At 33.5% G+C, this 21037-nt stretch overlaps 3 protein-coding genes across 7 annotated transcripts in view; 1 reads left to right on the forward strand and 2 right to left on the reverse strand.

Annotated features, from left to right (window-relative positions):
* The window catches only part of LOC106114339 (solute carrier family 16 member hermes), a 26054-nt gene extending 12042 nt beyond the window's left edge, over positions 1 to 14012 (reverse strand). Inside the window, exons 1-6 of one of the 5 annotated variants that reach the window (XM_013307512.1) lie at positions 13805 to 14009; positions 5332 to 5645; positions 2545 to 2667; positions 1737 to 1880; positions 1269 to 1395; positions 335 to 514 (exon numbers count right to left, since the gene is read on the reverse strand). In XM_013307512.1, the coding sequence (XP_013162966.1) occupies positions 335 to 514; positions 1269 to 1395; positions 1737 to 1880; positions 2545 to 2667; positions 5332 to 5464 (707 nt within the window). In that variant the 5' untranslated portion in view covers positions 5465 to 5645; positions 13805 to 14009. Of the gene's footprint in view, positions 1 to 334; positions 515 to 1268; positions 1396 to 1736; positions 1881 to 2544; positions 2668 to 4803; positions 4893 to 5331; positions 5646 to 13804 lie in introns of those variants that run through there. The other 4 variants (XM_013307536.1, XM_013307502.1, XM_013307528.1 and 1 more) reach the window with 4 other exon arrangements.
* A 1152-nt stretch (positions 14013 to 15164) lies between these two features.
* LOC106114204 (uncharacterized) lies at positions 15165 to 17943 on the forward strand. Its single transcript, XM_013307314.1, has 3 exons — positions 15165 to 15573; positions 16177 to 16446; positions 16848 to 17943. The coding sequence occupies exons 1-3, from the start codon at positions 15301 to 15303 to the stop codon at positions 17286 to 17288; spliced, it is 984 nt and encodes a 327-aa protein (XP_013162768.1). The 5' UTR covers positions 15165 to 15300; the 3' UTR covers positions 17289 to 17943.
* A 554-nt stretch (positions 17944 to 18497) lies between these two features.
* LOC106114232 (uncharacterized) lies at positions 18498 to 19597 on the reverse strand. The gene is made up of 2 exons (XM_013307350.1): positions 19555 to 19597; positions 18498 to 19477 (listed from the first exon to the last, which is right to left on the reverse strand). Exons 1-2 carry the CDS (start codon positions 19583 to 19585, stop codon positions 18543 to 18545), a joined length of 966 nt encoding a protein of 321 aa, XP_013162804.1. The 5' UTR covers positions 19586 to 19597; the 3' UTR covers positions 18498 to 18542.
* Between the last annotated feature and the right edge of the window lie 1440 nt (positions 19598 to 21037).

Consider the following 21037-nt stretch of genomic DNA (forward strand, 5'->3'; position numbering starts at 1 on the left):
AACATAGTCTCGAACACTTAGACTAATTAAGTTTCTTTTTAAATTCCGCGCGGAAGGATTCGTGGATGACATCAAGTATTATAAATGCGAATGTATAGATATATGGATGGACGTTAGAAGGAATCCATAGAATGGTTCAAAGGATTTTGATGGAATTTGGCATAATTGTAGAACATAGTCTGGAAGAGCAGACAGCTAGTTTTTTAAAGTTTCTGACACCAATATTCTCCATAAAACATATAATCGTCTTTGTCATTTGACAGGACAGAGATATATATCGTATGTTTGAAACTAGGATTTTGGTCTTTGAAACCCACTATTAGTATATACTTACTTATATCCATATGTTTCTAGTAAATATCTTAACAATGGTGGTAGAATGATACTGCCGAATGCGGAGCCGGACATACATATTCCATTAGCGAGACCTCGTAGACGTACAAAGTAGGACGTCACTATGTACACGGTTGGAGGAAACGCGAGACCCGCGCCCGCACCCACCATTGCACCGAAACTTTAATATTAAAAAACAAAATTGTAAAAAAAAAACCCTACAAAGAAGACCAAATTGAATAAAAGGTTAACAATGAAAAAGGAAAAAAATGGAACCCTTATAGGATCAATATGTTGTCCGTCCGTCTGTCTAAAACCCTTTTTATCAGGAACGCGTGAAGGACAAACAGAAGACAGGCGTGAAGTGGAAGCTATTCCGCGTTTCGTCTGATGAGTGTGCGTCCCGGAGGCATAATCTAGTCCTCTTTCCCTTCCCACCCTTTTTCTTATAAGGAAAGGATGGGAAGTGGACTTTCCGGATGAGAGGATGCATGGAAAGGGAAAATATTTTCTTTCTGTGCATCCTCTCCTCCATCGATTAAAGGTAGGCAACGCATATGCAATTGTGTATGTCTATGGGCAACGGTCACTTCGCTATTTCAGCGATTTCAAGTGCTCGCTCGTTTGTTGAAATTTATTTAATCTTATGTATTACTAATATTATAAATGCGAATGTTTAGATATATGTTAGAAGATATCTCTAGAACGATTCAACAGATCTTGATGAAATTTGTCATACATATAGAACATAGTCTGGAACAACACATAGACTACTATTCGTATATATTTCGTATCGTTATGTTTTTAATTTGCTTATAATAAACAAATTTCTAAAAATCATTTCTGTCTGTCTGTCTGTAAGTTTGCATTCATTTGTTATACAGGTGTTACAAATATACATAAAAAAGCGAAGTCTAGTAAAGAAGTTCACTTACCTAAAGTATAAATATCCTATTGAAAACGCCAAACTGCTAAAAATCATGCCAAACGCCGCGAAACATCCCCCGATCAATGTAACCGTACGATAAGACCATTTTACAGATAGAATTGACGATATTGGACCTGAAAAAATAATGGATTAAATGAGGTCTCTGGGATCCACACTCATCAGACTGTAGTTGGAATTACTTCGCACTTGACGCCTTCTGTGTGGTCGTGGTATTTCACTGAGCGAGGACAATTCCTGCAAAGATGTTAAAGCGTGCTCTACCACTGAAGTATCTTCGTTGACACTAGACCTACTAGGTCTACGTTCACTTCATCTGACACTTGACTTTTGGATAGAAAAGCGCGCAATTCTCTCTTAAAATTTTTATTATATTATATAAAACTAGTAAGTACAAAATAGGTATAAACTAGACCAATTGTAGAATGTCTTAATTCATAAACTGTAGGCTACATACCTAAACTGCTGTATAAGAAGTAACAAAGCGCAACAATCCCAGATGAAGCTGACTCGCTGGCTTGGAATACATCTCTGAACTCAACCAGTAGGACACCAAATGATTTTATAGTGCCTGGTATTAGTATGTTGACTAAAGTCGCACCTGGAAAGGGAAATCATTCTCGTGAAAAAAAAAAACACTCCGCTACCACTATGACACTCTCAGTAAGAATACGAATCGAATGACACCTCACATGTCAAAATCGGGTGTTAGAAACTGTTAAGAAGAAAATCCGATACTGTGCCGGTGTATCGCAACACTAGCCTTATTAAAATATCAACGTTTATGTCCCCTCACTACATCTGACACAAGACTTTGTTACGAAAGCGCGACATTCGCATTTATAATATTATGGTATATAGCAGTCTTTCCCAAAGTGTGCGATAACGTCCCCTTGTGGACGCTGCAGGTCTCAAGTTGAGGGTTATAGTAAAACGTTACGTTTACAATTCTCCGTTAATATACATATATAGGTCACAATAATTAATTAATTTAATTTGAAGTTATAGTGGTTTTTAAATATGTGATAATATGGGGGCGCCAAAAAATATTTATTCTCAAAGTGGGCAGTAGACAAAATAAGTTTGGGAACCACTGGTATATAACATAGTTTCAAGCCTATAGCACACAACTAGAAAAGCGAAGTAAAAGCGACTAACAAAGATAGCATAAGCTCGTAACATTGATTTGTATAGCTTCGCTTTATCTTTTAGTGATGTAAAGCCATATTGATACACTGTACGCCAAAAATATTGTCTCTGTTTACCTACGAGAACGAACCAGCCCCACTTGCCGTCAGGTGGTACCATCTCCCAGTCCCTCTCTGGTGCTGGTCCAATGGTAAAACGACCCGCGCCCACCGCTGGACTCTCATCTTCTGGCAGCTTAACTGTAAGAATTAAAAACAATTTAAATAAAAAAAAATATATATTAAATTTTTTTATTACAAGATCGATTCTCGATAGTTCAGTTGTTCGTAAAGCGTGTACGTGCGACACTATAACAACCGTCCATTATCATCATCAGCTCACTACACGTCCCCACCGAGGGGCTCGGAGCCTACCCTAAGTTAAGGGTGATTATGCCATAGTCAACCACGCTGGCCAAGTGCGGGTTGACTTCACACATATCTTTGAATTACTTCTCAGATATGTGCAGCATCACGATGTTTTCCTTCACCGTAAGAACGTCGGATAAATGTACATATGTAAAACGGAAATGGAAGAACACATTGGTACATGGCGGGATTCGAACCCAGGATCTGCAGATTGCAAGTCAAGTGCTTGACCTCTGAACCACCGACGCTCGCCGTCCATTAAGTACAACATTAATCCTCATACGAAATGAATTCGATTCTTCATAGACGTCAGTTGTCAAAGTAAGCTATACTAATATTATAAAGAGTTTGTTTGTTTAAACGTACAAATCTCAGGAAGTACTGGTCCGATTTGAAGAATTCTTATTTTGTTGGATAGTCCATTTATAGAAGGCTTTATGTTATATAACATTACGCTGCGACAAGTGAGTACTAAATTCATCATCAACCTGCCCTTATCCCTATTGAGGGTCGGCACATGTACTCCTCCATACATCTCTATCAGCCGTCATATCCGAGTCTACCCCCTTTTTACGCATATCCCCTTTCACACAGTCATTCCATACTTTTTTTGGTCTAAGTGAGTAATTATATTTTTGTTAATACCGCGCAGACGGAGTCACGGGCGACTGCTAGTCTATCATAAATAAACATTAATATTTAATTCTCATACGTCATTACGTCATAAAAATGACGTGACTCGAGTGAACAGAATGCGCCTCCGCTGACCTCTTTCCAGACAAACGCTTTATTAATAAAACTGGAGTTATCTTGGCTTATTTCCAAATATACTGGACAGTGCTGAATTTCTTTGTTCATTATAGACAACTATAAAAAAAAACTTAATAGTCTATGTGTTCATCCAGACTATGTTCTACATCTATGTGAAATTCATCAAAATCCGTTAAGCCAATCCGGTGATACCTTCATACAAACATACATCAAAACATTAGCATTTATAATATTAACTAGCTGTCGACCGAAACTACATTTACGCGGAATATAAAAACTTAATAACTAGCCTATATGTTCTTCCAGAATATATTATACGTCTATTTCAGCGAGATCCGTTGAGCAGTGCCTATACCTTCAAACAAACAAACATCCGTTCATCAAAACATTCGCATTTATAATATTAGTAAGACTAACGCTCACGACTCCGTCCGCGCGAGTCTAAACAGATTGTGGCCGATTCTCATAGCTTCTTAATATGCATAGAAGATCAGTCAAACAGTCCCAAAGGAGTATATAAACTAACATTGTGACACGAGAATTTTTATATATAAAAGACAAGCTGTCACCCGCGACTCCGTTCGCGAGGAATAAAAATTTAATAACTAGCCTACTATGTGTTCTTCCAGACTATGTTCTACATCTATGACAAATTTCATCTAAATCCTTTGAGCTGTTCCGTACATACCTTCTTACAAACATTTAAACTAATAAAATGATGAAATATGAATAATATTTTTAGATCTTACCGATAGAATAAGTTAAGTTTATGTTTAAGTTGATTATCGATAAAACACAAATAAAATGACATTTTCTAAAAATGATTCAGCTAGATCGATTTATCGACCCGAAACCTATATACTAAATTTTATAAAAATCTTTGGTGCCGATGCTGAGATTCCAATTATATATATATACAAGAATTGCTCATTTAAAGATATAAGATTAGTAAGAAGATTCGAAAACACACTAAGACGGTATTTAACGCGTACGAAGTCCCATGCACAGCAATATAACGTAGAACGACAGTCACTTAAGTGGTCAATATAAATCAATCTAGAATAATTAGGGGAATTTCTGACACGCTTACACAATGATGTCATTAATATACGTAAGAATATTACTGTTTGTATGTACGATCGATTTTATAATATTTTAAACGTATTTTAATATGTAAATATAATACAAACAGCTTACCACATTTTATTTTTCTATATTTCGATTTCATTATAACACAAGCAAACTCAGATCGATACTGACGTTTTATATATTTCGCATCTACCCGCATTAAATGTACTGCAGATAAAATGCAACTACCCACATGAATTATCAAACGTATTCTAAAGTTGCCAGTTTTAAGTTTGTACTTTTATAATATAGATGCGTTCTTTTTATAAATATTTTGACTTTTTTAATAAGTTAAATTTAAAATCTTACTAAAATAAATGCGAATGTTTAGATGAATGTTCGAATGTATCTGCGGTACAGCTCAACGGATCTTGATGAAATTTGGTACAGATGTAGAACATAGTCTGGAAGAACACATAGACTACTTATTAAGTTTTTTTTTAATTCCGCGCGAACGGAGTCGCGGGTAAGAGCTAATTTATAATAATACTGTACAATTTAACATGTTTTTTTTTATAAATCCATAGTTGTTTATTTAAAACTAGCCAGGGAACGAAAATTGTGACGCGAGAATTTTATATATAAAATATTACTAACCTTTTTTCGATGACTTTATTGTAGTCTGTCCATCTTCATTGGCAACTATAACAGCTCTGGTCTTATCTAATAACTTTTCTTCAGCCTCATCAAATGTCTCCTTTCCCTCAGAAATCGGTGCGGTCGCCGCCATTTTGTTTACAAACGCTATAAAATGCCGGATACAAGATGGCGCATAGCTTCTTAATCAATGTATAAACATATTTTGGAATGTATATTCTATTTTAAGATGTAATAGAATAATTAAAAAAAATCGCTACATAATTTTGTAGTTTTCAAAAATCAGTCTTCTAATTTGGCTGGCTTTGGCGTACCTGGAACAAAGAATTATATATTTTTTAATTAATCTTACTTATATTATAAATGCAAATACCTAGATTTGGCTTACGGTTACCGCCATGTGGCGTATGAAATCGACTACCATTATTCCGATTGTATCGGTGAATGGACTGATAGCGAAGAGCTTCGACCAACATCTCAAGAAGCTATCGCTAAACAGTTGGATTAAGGGCCCGATAGAAAAAACAGTTATCCTAGAAACCGCACGCATCGTTAGAAGGTTCCTGTCTGCAGCCCTCACCACTGGTTGTTTGAGTCATGGGATTCCGCAGCCGGTGGTATTCTATTTTTAATATAATTTATATTTCGTATATTTTTTTTATTTTATATATGAAAAGTAATATATTAAAAATAAGATTAGTAAATGAATATGGATTATAAATACGAATCTTAAGATGGAGGAAGAACTGGATGAACACATAGGCTACTAAGTTTTTTATAATCCCGCGCAGTTGGAGTCATAGGCGACAACAAGTCTTACTAATATTTTGCAATCTGCAGGTCCTGGGTTCGAATCCCGTCATATACCAATGTGTTTTTCTATTTCCTATTTACATATGTACGTTCTTACGGTGAAGGAAAACATCGTGATGCTGCACATATCTGAGAAATTCAAAGATATGTGTGAAGTCAACCCGCGCTTGGCCAGCGTGGTTGACTATGGCCTAATCACCCTTAACTTAGGGTAGGCTCCGAACCCCTCGATGAGGACGTATAGTGAGCTGATGATGAAGTATTCAGATATCATATCCAACAACACTATAACATATTTCTTTGTCCCAAGCTAACATAAGTCTTAATATAAAAAATGTAAATATTTATGTTTGGTATACCTCGCTAACCCAACACTATAATTCTGCATTGGCTCTTATACTATATTGCTGTCTCTGTCGTATTATTAAGAATGAAAGGGATAGCTATATGTTTCAATACTTCGTCTACTGCGAAAGCCGAGAAGTATGGAAATTTCCATGAAAATAACCAAGGGTATGTAATCCTACACGATGTTAAGGCTGCTACATACCAGAGTGGTAGATTTTTTTTTAATATTTTTAATTTGTGTTTAAAAATTCAAATAAAAATTGTATTATTTTCAAAAATGAATCTACAATCTTACTAATATTTTAAATGCGAATGTTTAGATGGATGTTTGTTAGATATCTCCGGAACGGCTGAACAGATCTTGATGAAATTCGTCATACATATAGAACATAGTCTGGAAGAACACATAGACTACTTATTAAGTTTGTTTTTAATTCCATGCGTACGTAGTCGCGGTCGACAGATAGTAATATTATAAACAGGAAGAGTTTGTTTAAACGCGCTAGTTTCAGGAACTACTAATCCGATTTAAGAAATTATTTTTTTGTTGAATAGTCCATTTATAAAGGAAGTCTTTAGTCTATATAACATAACGCTGCGACCAATAGTTTTTTTTAAAATTCCAAACGGACAGAGTCGCGGGTGACAGCTATTTTATAATATTAGTAAGCTTCATTAATACGAAGTCACGGACAACTGTTAGTTAAAGAAAAAAACAAGTTATAGTTTGAATTGTTTATTTACTTTGGTATTTACAGTTAAAAAAACATAATAAAAACATGGCAATCTAATAAAATGGCGTGACTTAAATTCAGTCAACCAATAATATTAGGACGTTTTATCTTCACACTACATATTCTTTTACGTGTTAGTAACAAGATAACAAAATTAATCGCAATACAAACATATCTGTCTATAAAGATACGCGTCCATTGTCCCGCAACGCACGGCACGCAACGGATTTAATTCGCTTTGTATGACATAGCATTGCGTCTATCCTCGCATCGCAAAGACAAAGCAAATCCGTTTCATCCGTGCGATGCGTACGGCGCGGGAGCGATTCCATAACTACAACAATGTATAGAACTGACAATAAATAAGTCACGTGATTGTCACGTCAGTTCTATACAATTTTGAAGTTAGCTATCAAAGCGAATGTTACTTAGTTTTATGTTACGTTACGGACAAAGCATTCAAGTTAGGTGTGGAAAAATTTAACGTCTAACAGAACTAACATTTTTTATGATAAATAAACTGCGTAAAAATTAAATTAACGGTCGTAAATAGAGATTAAAACTTACAAACGTTAGAAAGGGATTAGGTTATCAGTGTGCAAAAAAAACGAATCATCGTACGAAAACTGATGTTTAATATGCCAGAGTACACTCAGGTTATTTGTCGGTGTTACCTTAACAGAAAAATTGTAACCAAATAATCAATTGAGTAATGTTAGGAAGAAAATACAATGGCAGTGTATTGGCCCAATACTAGCCTTACTAAAATGTCGTTATGTCCCCTCACTATTCTGACACTGGACTTTGATACGAAAGCACGTCATTCCCGCCAAATGATTCAAAGTAATAACTGTCTATAAGTAACTTTGTGTTGCATTAACGACGCCATAATAGTAAAAAGCTATTAGTCGTATAGGCCTGACCTTTTTTCGTACACATAAAAAAGTTGCATTCTATTAGTGTTTCCGAGTCTTCAAAAAGTGCTAGCGACAGTCTCTATTAAACTGGAATACCACCAAATACCCTGATAGTACATTTGTGTGTTTGTAACCGTAGTTCTGGCGTGAGTCTTGTACTACATAATATTGCTGTCACTGTTATACCAAAGAGAATAAAAAGGACAACAATATGTACAAGTCACTGACGCAAAGTTGTACACTAAAAAAACCCGAGATAAAAAAGACAACGCCTACGAATACGTAAAAGGTGAATGTCTTAGTAATTAAATAGACTCGGCAAGATTCAAGGTCATTTAAATTATGAAGAGGAAAAATATTTGCATTGAATATACTTCGAAACTGAACTTGTTTGAAAAATTCTTTCACTCTTGGGAATGTCCACTAAACACAGATTTAGCCTACATTTGACAATCATTTTAACAGTGGTAGAGCCCGCTTTAACATCTTCGCACGAATTGTCCCGGCTCGCCCGGTGAAATACCACGACCACACAGAAGACAGGCGTCAAGTGGAAGCAATTCCGTGTTTCGTCTGATGAGTGTGCGTCCCGGACTAATATAGTCCTCTTTCCCTTCCCATCCTTTTTCTTATAAGGAAAGGATGGCAAGTGGAAGTAGACTTTCCGGATGAGAGGATGTATGGGAAGGGAAAATATTTTCTTTCTGTCCCAGGCAACGGTCACTTCGTTATTTCAGCGATTTCAAGTGGCCGCTCGCTCGTTTGCCACCTTATGATATAAAAAAACGCCCTCTTTCGCCATGTCTTAAAGTGAGATTGTGTAATTCGCAGACTTGTATTGCCTGGCCTAGTGGAAAATACAATATGCTGTTATAAACACTTGTCCCGGACTTTTCAAACAACGTGGTCACCATAACGAGGTCAGTCGGTGACTTCACTGACCCTATGACGTCACGTCCGGCCCACAACAAGGCAATTGGCATGACCAACCAATAAACGTTCATTGCGATGCGAACGCATTTTCATGTAGTCTTACTGCATTGGAATACAGTGCGACGTAATAATCTGACCCGGTGTAAAAGGTCAGTAAATCTTACTAATATTATAAATGCGAATATTTGGATGTATGGATGGTGTTTATTACCGTAACATCTTATCGAATTTTGAACAGACGTAGATATTAGTATGGCATATTAATTTTTTTTTTTTTTTAATTTCACACGAACGAAGTTGACACCAACATTTTTATGACTGCCAGTATATCGTGCTAATTGCATTATATTTAAATAAAAAAAAATTTAGATGGATGTTTGTTTTAAGGTATCGTTAAGGCTGAACGGATTTTGATGAAATTTAACACACATGTAGAACATAGTCTGGTAGGAAACATAGGCTACTTATCATGCTTTTATTTCCACGAGGAAGGAGTCGCGGGCTACAGCTAGTTTTCATAAATATATCGCTATTAACTCTGTCAAATACATGGGCAATAAAGACTTTAGAACCTTGGACGTAGGACAAGTGGCTTAATTCAGGTCACGGAATCTTTCGCATTCAATGAGTTTTAGCCAATATAATAAAAAAAAATATTTTGACAAAGATCTGAATTATATTCTTTGGCCAGAGATTCAAAAATCTATATATATAAAAGAAAGTGGTGTTAGTTACACTATTTATAACTCAAGAATGGCTTTACCGATATGCCTGAAAATTGTTGAGGAGGTAGCTTAGAGCCAGGAGACGGACATAGGATACTATTTATTCATTTTGTTATTTTTTTTTCGAATTTTTGCCTTGAAGAGCTGCTTTTTATTTAACTTACTAATATTATAAATGCGAATGTTTAGATGGATGTGATGTGTATGGATGGATGGGTGTTTGAAGATATCTCTAGAACGGCTGAACGGATCTCGATGAAATTTGTCATACGTATAGAACATAGTCTGAAAGAACACATAGGCTACACAAATCATTATTTTTTAAATATCCACGCGGACGGAGTCGCGGGCGACAGCTAGTTTACATTAAAAATAAGTCCACCTATTGAAACTATTACGTATTTTAAAAAAAGCATCATGTTTTTCGTTCTAATTCTTTTCAAGTCTTAAAAATGTATTCAAGAAAATATTATATAAATACGCGACCAATTCTTAATTCCAACTATTAATTCAACAAACAGCAATTAAATATAATTAACTCTACAATTGTGTCAATAGCAGAATAAATCATAGAAATGTAAGGACACGATGTTTATTTGCACGTCAAGTTAAGATCACAGATTAGAAAGATATTAAATATTTACAAAAACACTTAAATATCTAGCTTCTAGTCTATAAAGTTTAAAATGGACAAACTTATTTTTTTTTATATCATAAGGTGGCAAACAAGCGAGCGGCCAACTGAAATCGCTGAAATAGAGAAGTGACCGTTGCCCATAGACATACGCAATTGCATATGCGTTGCCTACCTTTAATCTACGGAGGAGATGATGCACAGAAAGAAAATATCTTCCTTTTCTATGCATCTTCTCATCCGGAAAGTTCATTCCATCATTTCCTTATAAGAAAAAGGGTGGGAAGGGAAATAGGACTAAATTAGGCCTCCGGGACGCACACTCATCAGACTGTAGTTGGAATTGCTTCGCACTTGAGGCGTGTCTTCTGTGTGGTCGTGGTATTTCACTGAGCGAGGACAATTCGTGCGAAGATGTTAAATCGAGCTCTACCACTGTTAAAACGTTTGCATGGATCTCATTGACATTTGGCATATATGTAGAATATAGTCTGGAAGAACACATAGACTATTTACTAATTTTAAGCCCCATTTTGTTATGTATTAATGTCTACCAATTGACTAGAGAACAGCTAAACGAACTGGTTAAAAACATATACTGAGTTTTTTTTTTAATTCCACGCAAATAAAGTCACTGGCAACAACTACTAATAATAATAAATAAAACCGTTTTTAGTTGTTAACGAGTTAACGAACGACAAAAAAAATGATTCATTGAAGATATCTTTTACATGTTTTGTTACTACGCAAAATAAAACAAGGCCACAAGTCGGGATTTATTACAATTTCTAATTTGGGTTCTGTATAAAATATTTTTTAATCTATGTGAAATCAGATTTCAATAGTATTTTATAATCTGTTAAATGTCACATTACATTTCCATTGCGTTGATTTTAGGTTATGCATCCCTTTCATTCTCTTTGACTAAAAACAACTGTACTCTTTTCACTGACGTCTATAAACGAAATGGGTATATGACGTAATAATTTGTGCGTATTTGTCCAAAAATTTGAAATCATCAAGCGCGTTTAAATCGGAACGTTATAAAGTGACTTGAAAGTCGCCTATCCATTTATTGAAATTAGTGATTGTTCCATACTGAACCCTAATAACACACTTCTTTAATATATCTGTCTCTCCTAGGTCATTGCCCGCCAACCGCGTTGCCCAGGTAATCCGTTTAGGTTACTGACACCGTTGTAAAAATACGAATGATTCGAGGACACAGTAAAGGAAGTTCCTACCCATATTTAAGAAATGTAATTAAACGCCTAAAATAAATTTGAAAATTTCTATAAACAAAAAAGTTATAAGATTGAAAGATGGCTACAAAAGGCAGAGGAAGACCAAAGAAAATATTGTATGAAAGAGGATATGTGTAAGAATGGATTCAGACATGACCGCTGATAGAGATGTATGGAGGTACATACTGTGCCAACCCTCAATAGGGATAAGGACAGATTGATAATGATGAATAAAGTCGTTTTTTATAACTTGTATATGAGACTTGAGCATAAGTCAAACACAATTAACACAGCTCACTAACCGTGAGTTTTTGAAGCCAAAATTTCTGACAAAAAAAGGAAACAATATACTTTAAATGGAGATTTTGGACTCGGAAACCCATTGTAGCTTTGTCAAAATAAGGAGTGTAAGAAGATTGTTGTTGTCTTACAAGGATCTTACATAGAAGAGGGTGGGATTCAATTCTTTGTCCATAAATATTTAGGGGGATTAGAATACCCGCGTACACTCCCATAGGAGTCTCTCATCTCTCCCATGCTGTGCAAGGAGTGTAATTCACATTTAGAATCGACTTGCACAATGAAATTAAACACATCTTTATTCTTTGTTTTTGCAAAACCATTAAAACGGAAAACATTGTTAATACCACGGTTATAGTTTTGTTGTCTCATTTATTTATGCTAATTATTCAGTAAAGCTTGAAGGTTGAACAAAGAAGTAATGAACATATAAAGTCAAATTTGGATAACCAAGAGTCCAAGAGACCATGTCATTTTTCTCGCTTATGTACTTGCTGTGGCCAGCAACTCCAGCCATGAGGAATTAAAAAAAATAATGAGTAGTCTATATATTCTTCCAGACTATGTTCTACATCTATGTAAAATTTATTTAAGATCTGTTGAGCTGTTACGGAGATAAATTTAAGTAAACGTCCAAACAGCTACTTGGATCTTGCTGAAATTTGACACAGGCTTTTTATTAATTCAGCACAGACAGTGTCACAGGTGACTGCTAGTTAAATAATAAAGAAATATGGCCAAATTTTATCATACCTCAAAAATGGTAAGAAATTTTCTTGATATAGTGCCAAATAGAATGAATCATTTCTAGAAATAATTTATGGATATCATGTTTTTCATAATATAGATCATTTACCAATATTATCTGGATTCAAGCCAAAAAAACAAAAAAATCATTTCCTCAAGATGGAGTATCATTTTATTTTTCAACTGGCTACTCCGACCCGCCGCGCAATTAAAAAAAAATTAATAACTAGCTTATGTGTTCTTCCAGACTATGTTTTACATCTACGACATATTTCAGCAAGATCCATGCTGCTGTACCAGAGATACCTTCTAACAAACACACATCTAAACATTCACATTTATAATATTACTAAGATAGTTTTTGTTCAAACATATGCCTTAATGTTGGTAATAAGTATGTATTGTTTTATTTATATAGGTGAGTAGAGAGGTGTGATCGGACTGGAACAAAAGAAAGTCTTGTCTCTGCCTACCCCTCTGGGTAGAGAATAAGAGTTAATATTGTAAGTGTATAAGAGAAGCTCCCTCCCTCACTGTTCATCCTCCAAGTTTAATATGGGTCAAATGTAACAAAGTATAAAGCATTTTAACATAAGCACAAAATTATAGTTCAAACCACCAACACTTCAAATATTTACTAATGAAATAAAAATATAACAATAATTTGATCTCCAAATATATTTATTTCGATTCAAAATAAACGTAAATAGTTAGAACTGTTTCAAAACGCTACCGTTTCCTTAGACAATGTCTTTGTTTAGTATAAATTCTTTGTTTATAGAAAAAAATGAGTCATATTTCCTTTATGTAATAATGAATTACATTTAATTCCAGTTTTAAGGTAATTGATATGCCTTATCAGCTTTGTACTCGGTATTTGAAGCATTAGAAAAATAAAACGTATATAGTGGTTAAAATTTCGAAATCAAATCTAGTCGAGTAACTCAAGTATCAATATTCAGTTATCGTTTAACAATGTTGTAAATTGATTTATAATTTATATAGAAAGACCAAAACAAATTAGATATTTTATAGTTATAAAGATCTAGAACTAGTTTACGCAATTAAAAATACTTACTCGATATGTCTTGAGCAGGTTTTGCAAAACAAGGTCATTAACACAAAAATAATTCATAAAAAAACCACATTAGCACAAGCTTTTTCACTAGGACATTGCAAAATATTCATCACAATTGTGGGAGTTTCTGAGAATATGACATATGGTACCATCACCACACAGTTTCAACAATGAATGACGCGAAATGAATGAAATTGTAGAACTGACGCATGTCATTAGTGATGTAACAAAATTAGCGGTAACCGATTAGAGTTATAACGTTAATATTTTAATAAGATTTTGTTTGTAGTTAGATCAACTATTATAGAAATTAGTTTTCGACAAACGTCCAAACGTAAATAAAAATCACAGCGTCACATGATAACAAAGTATGGTGTGTTTTTTGTTTACAGTTTTCTCTGACTCATTTATTTCTTACGTAAATATTATGATGAAACTCAATAGTTTATTAGGTTTGCGAGTTTATAGAAGAGAACAGAAAATATTTATTTTTCTTTAAAATAAGTGATGAACTTTTTTTATTGATTAATTCTTTTATTTTAACTGCTTTCCCTTATAAAGTCGTTTCAAGTTCAAGAAAGTTTTTAAATGTTGAAAAAATATTTTTTTATGAACTTATAATTACATTTATTGATATCCTGTTGGTGGAAATTTCTTTTTTTTTTCTTCGGATGTGATGTCCGATACAAATATACCTATGTAAATTCACATAGTACTTAATTTTTATAAGATCTTATTCTTACCTTACTAATATTATAAATGCGAATATTTAGATGAATGGATGTTTGTTTGAAAAGTTTACGGAACGGGTCCACAGATCGCGCTGAAATTTGGTATAGATGTAGAACATAGTCTAGAAGAAAACATACGCTACTTAATATTTTTTTTTTAGTACTACGCGGACGGAGTCGCGGGTGGTAGCTGATTTTAAATACAGATACAAAAGGACTCAGGCCTTAAGTAAAAGATTGAATTAAATATTAATGTGAAATATATAATAAAGAAAACATTTATGATGTACTTATGAATAATGTACCTTTTACATTACTAAAAAAATGTCAAGTGACTTTGCTTTCGCTTGAAACCGAGAAGTGTGAAAAAAAACAAACGCAGCCAATGATTTTCGAAATATTTCATTGGTCAGTATGATGAATTGTTGATTAAAGTCAGAGCGAAATGCAAACAGATTTATCGCGGCACAATCGCTTGGGCAGTTGTTTACAAAATAAAAGTCGCATTCCTTCCAATTCCTATTATCGTCAACGTTACTTAGAACCATTTCGTAATTCGCTTTGTAATTTTAGATAATGCATTCCGAAAACACGTTGTTAATACTTATAACTTTTATAATCAATTTAAATATTATAACGAGTCTAACAATTAAGGAAAAAGGTATTAATTCAATACAAGAAAACGAATATAACTCTATTTATAAAGAAAATGACGGTTTACGTAGTCGATTATTGGATAAAAAAATCGAATATCAAAAATCACAGATGTTAGACCATCTTACTAATAATACAGTGTTCGTTGATGGTATACCACATTACGATGTTAATACAGCAAAAGAAAAAGAACGAATTAAAAATATGGAAACCGGTTTTCTATCTATGTTGTCTATGAAAGGTGTCAAATATATATTCAAAAGAGGTTTCCATTGGAGGACGTGGAGGGATGTTGAAAGTGAAGGAAATAAGACGATAATCTGTTACAAATGTAAAGGATTGGGTAATACTTCCTGCAAAGATTGTTTAACCTCTGGTTATTGGGTAAGTTACTTCCAAATATTACTTAATTATAATATGATGGTACCAACCATAAAGTACAACAAGATCTGCTTATTAAATTACTAATTGAACAAAGGTAGAGACCTAAGAGACTATGGATAGATTGTATGAAAGAGGGCGGATTCAGATATGAGGGCTGATAGAGATGTATGGAGTACTACATACCGTGCTAACCTTTCGTAAGGATAAAACCAGGTTCATGATTACAACAAATTACAGTTTGATTTTCTTGCAACAAACATATTAATTATGAAGTGGTTTTTTAAAGTTTAGGATACACCCTTATCTTTATCAATAAACAGGTAATGAAAACGAGGATGGAGCGCTTTTAAAAAAAATCACATTTAAAAAGCATAAAAGAATCTCTTTAAATACACTAATAGTTGTAAAATTGTTTCAATTTTAAAAAGGGTAACATGAACATAATTACTGGATGTATGTATGTATGTTTGTTAGAATGTATCATCAGAACGGCTGCATATATCTTGCTGAAATTTGTTATAGATGTAGAACATAGTCTGGAAGAAGTCATAGACTATTTAAGTTTTTTTAAATCGTAATTTGTAAACATACCTTGTCCCACAGATAATGGAAGAAAAGCCACCGCCGTGTCCATACGAAATACTATCAGTATCTAACAATAATCAAATATGTTCTATTTATTTTACTCAATGGAATGATATACCAAGTGCTTGTCCTACTTTGATTAATTTAAACGATTTGTTATCCGCATGCGATAATCCTTTAGAAACCGAATGGAAAATAACGAGTAAATATAACGATTTAGAATCGGAAACAACACTAGCTGACATATGCAAAGGGCGGGAAAGTTGTCGACTTTTGACATTATACACGGTGAGATTCTTTGTTAATAAAATACTCATATAGTTGTTAAAGCCTCAATTTAGGTTACCTATATAATTTGTTGGTGGAATTATTTTAATAATTTAAGTAATTTAATAATGTGCAGAGACTTAGATGTCATTATTATGTATTCCGTCAGTTTTGTGTAAATATGTGTAATAGACTTAAGTAAATCTTACTAATATTATAAATGTGAATGTGTAGATGGATGGATGTTTGAAGGTATTTAACTGCTGTTTAAATCTTGCTGAAATTTGGCATACATGTAGAACATAGGCTGGAAGAACACATTGGCTACTAATTAGGCCTTTTTTTCTAACTAGGCTACAGCTAGTTTAACTATATAGTTGCCGTGTCCAACTCGAAGTACTAATGAATCTCGTGCTTTTCAGATATTACCGCATTCCATACTATTTCGAATTATTAATAGAACAAATCATATAATTTATTCAAGAGTCATGATGGACGGACATAGGAATTACGCTTGTGTAGATAACTGTGGTATTATAGATAGAAAAACTAACAGAATTATCAAAAATGACTCTCCACTTATGTTCGATTTATTAGCAACGAATTCGGATACGCATAAAAATAAAAGGGAATACAAACAGTATAATAATACGTTTGAAACGACAACTGATAATATGTTAAAAAGTTTATTTTTCCTATCAAAAAATCTTAACAATAATCGTTATAACGGATTTGGACAAAAGAGTATGAACACAACTAATACTAATTTAAAAATGGAAGAAGTACTAACAAAAAGTCTTTGTAAAAAGATTGAAGAAATGTACAAAGATAATAATGATTATAGCGAGACAATAGAAACATAAATATATTTGAAGGTCAAATTGACATAAGGCACGAATAATCTTGTAGATCGTGGTTAGTGTTGCCAGACGTCCCGATGAACTCGGACATAGGTAGACTTTTTAAATAGTTTCCCGGTTGTCCGGCTTCAAACATTTCTCAAACAAGAGTGGCTTTTCTACCCAAAATTCAGCAAAACTGGCTAATCTGTCCGGCTATTAGGTTTAGTGACCTGGCAACCCTAATCGCGGTTCTAAACATGGGAGCTACCAATAAAAATTGCTTCGAATTGACGCAGTTATTTATAAATGAGCACTCTTTAAATGGACTGGTTATGAGACGTATTATTTTGTGTCTATTTTACTCCATATTGGCATTGATGTACTGGTTTGGTATAGATTCAAACTAATAATATAGATAGACTGTTACGTTGATGTTACTGTGTTACAGACTCGTTTAAATTTGAACGCAAAAACTGTTATTTCCAAGCAATCGTCTATCCATTTATAGAGATTATTGGTTTTATATTACACTGTTAACTGAATATGTTTAGAAGTCAACTTAAGGGTAAGTGAAACTTAAAGCAAGTGAAGAATAAAAGCGGATAAATAAAATTAACAGCTATATTATGAAATCTTTGATTATAACAATGTTTATTTTGTTGTGAATAAAAATCTGCAGGAGTGAATTTTGATTTATTAACCTTAATCACCCCGTTATTGTATCATCAAATTATTAGTAAAATGCTTTTGCCCACAGCTGGACAAAGGTCTTTTGTAATGCCAACGTTATATAACTACATAGTTAATGTGTTAACAATTATAAATAGCTATCGTTATTTGTTATAACGATGCAACAGCTATAATACCGACTGACCTATTTGTTATTGACAAGTGACGTTTGACTTTTATATTATTAATTTTGGATTTTGAAGAATGAAATTGGAATAAATTAAAAGGGGCACGGTATTACAATTAATTCACTCTCAGTATTTTATATTCGACGTATCGTGTTCGCGCCCTGTCTATGTCGCGAGAAAACGCGGGAGTCAATCCCAGTGCGAGATTTAGCTCCCAGGCTTTTGCGCCACACCAAGAAATAATTTTATTCGTATTGTATCAATTTCACGCAGACGGATTCGCGGGTCACAGCTAGTTTTGTAAGAAAAATAACTATAGAATTAGAAAATATTACTTGTACAATAGCTGTATTGCTTGGTCTGGCTTCGTGTGAAATCATAGGGTTGAGCTATATGATTGATATCGATAAAAATAATGTTAATATTCTTCAAATGGTTTATTCATTTTAACAAAAATCTCCATATTATTATTTAGTACGATATTATCACTTACATCTTCTTCAGATGTTTTCTCATCACTATCATTTTCCGATTCCATTCTACGTCTACGATCATCGTCTGACACTTCAATTTTTTTAATAGCTGTATTCGTTCGGAATAATACATCATTAATTGTTAATCGACCATTATCGTTTTCTTTTGCTTTAAATTCCTCTTCGGAAGCATTTTTATTTAATTCCTTTTTTAAATTATCACCGATTTCAAATATAATTTTAATCTGTTTACCTTCAACTTTATTAGCATACTTATTATCAATATCATCTATAATTCCATCTAAAATAGTTCTAAATTGATCGATTACAGCATTATTCGTTTTTAAATCTTTCAATTTTTTCGTTTCAATCGATATAATTTTTTTATCATCCTTTTCTTTAGTGGCAACACTTTCTTCGAACGCGCCAGTAAAGAATGTGTCAATTTTTTTCGAACGAGTCATATCTTTTTTTCTTTTAGATTTTCTCTTTTTCGATTTGTGTTTCTTTATATCTGATGCACATTTTTTAACCGTGTTAACTGTGTTTATTTTTACCGTATCTGTGATTATATAATCCATAAAAGGTAATTGTGATATCGCTTCAATTGTTGATAAAAGATCCGGAGCGATCTCTTTGGATTTTGGACTACCACAAACGTATGTTTTATTCAAAAAACTATATAATACCTGTGAATAACTAATCTCGTCTTTAGATCTTTGATTTATACTATTATTTGATGAATTATCATTTTTTAAAGAACTAAATATATTTATTATTTCGTTTACAAATGATTTTCTATATTCCTTTTTTTCCAAATCTGAAACTGACGTTGGTACTTCTTCCAATTTTATTGTCAAATTTGCGGCTTTTGCTGCAACTAAATCATAATTTTGTCTTAACAATCTTGATTTTTTCTTTATTTATGTAAAAATAAATAAAACAAGTACAACTTACCAATGAAATATAAATATAGAACCAACTTCATATTTTCGGTTGCATTTCTTCATAAAAATGTTTTATAATAAAATAAAATTTTTATTGTTAATATATTTTTATTGCATATTGGTAACGTAATTTATATTTTTTTTTACATTGTATAAAGCAAAAATATCTTAAAATTATTTGACTCAATATGGTCAAAGCTGAATAAGCGAGAAATAAATCTCCTGGAATCTCGCTTGTCGAGTTTCGACTTTATTTAAAATCACAAATACAACATATAATTATATACAATTTTTAATACATAGAAAAAATATTTTTTAACCATAGCCAAAGTACACATTTTTTCCAAAAACACGGAAATTAAAAAAAAACAATCCTTTTTTTCTTACATTGCCTACCCTTATTTTACATTACAACACTTTGTAACACAATTTTTACAAAATAACTAAAAAAAAATAGTAAGCAGTTATGAATGAAAGTCGCTGTTTATTTAAATTAGCCGTTAGATTTAAATTAATTATTTAAGATAGATAACATTTTTTAAACAATACGGAAGAAACTCCAAGCTATTATTCCTCATATTATAAGTAAGGAAAGGGTACGAAATTAAAATCTTCAAATATAATAGAGAATTTTTAAACACATGTCATATATTGTCTTTGGTATTTGTTCGCGCCAAGAAGTTTAGGCAAGCGCCTACCATTTTACGAAGAGCAATGACACATCTTACTAATATTATAAATGCGAATGTTTAGATGTAAGAAGGTATCTCCAGAACAACTGTATGGATCTCAATGAAATTTGTCATATGTGAAGAACACGTAAGGCTACTAATTAGGTTTTTTTCTTTTAATTCTGCAAAGACAGAGTCGCGGGCGACAGCAAGTCCCATATAAATTACCATTCCGTTTTCACGGTTCTGTATTCACGGCATATTTTGTTCTATTTTGGATAAAACAAGCCATTTGAAAAGAATTACATCTCTTATAATATTTTTTTTTAAATTACTTTCTTCGTCAGATAGCTCAAAATCAAAATTTGGCGCCAATGACATGCTTTCGTTACAAAGTCTAATGTCAGAATGATTAGTAAGGGGACATAAACGTCGACATTTTAGTAAGGCTAGTGTTGCGTCAATACACTAGCTGATTTCGGGATTTCCTTCCTAATAGATATCGTACATTAATTTAGTACGTATTAGTAATTTGTTTTATAAACACCGCTAAACACTCACGTATATTCGTCCGGTGGCGGCACCGACTAGTTTCGAGCCCATCGGAAGCCCTTCATCAGGATGAGTGGTACTGGTATTATTTCGCGGACGCGGCCCTCAGCTCACTGCGCGCCTGCGCTCTTAGGGCGCGTCTTGAGGGTCGCGAGGTGCGCCGGCGTCGTCGACGATGTTGATACTAAAGCGTCGGTGGTGTTGTTCAAGTTTCTGATGAACCTCCGATGGGCTTGAAACTAGTCGGTGCTGCCACCAGACGAATATACG

This window comes from Papilio xuthus, unplaced genomic scaffold (genome assembly GCF_000836235.2).
Source record: "Papilio xuthus unplaced genomic scaffold, Pxut_1.1 DF829673.1, whole genome shotgun sequence".
In the NCBI taxonomy this organism is placed as follows: Eukaryota; Metazoa; Arthropoda; class Insecta; order Lepidoptera; family Papilionidae; genus Papilio; species Papilio xuthus.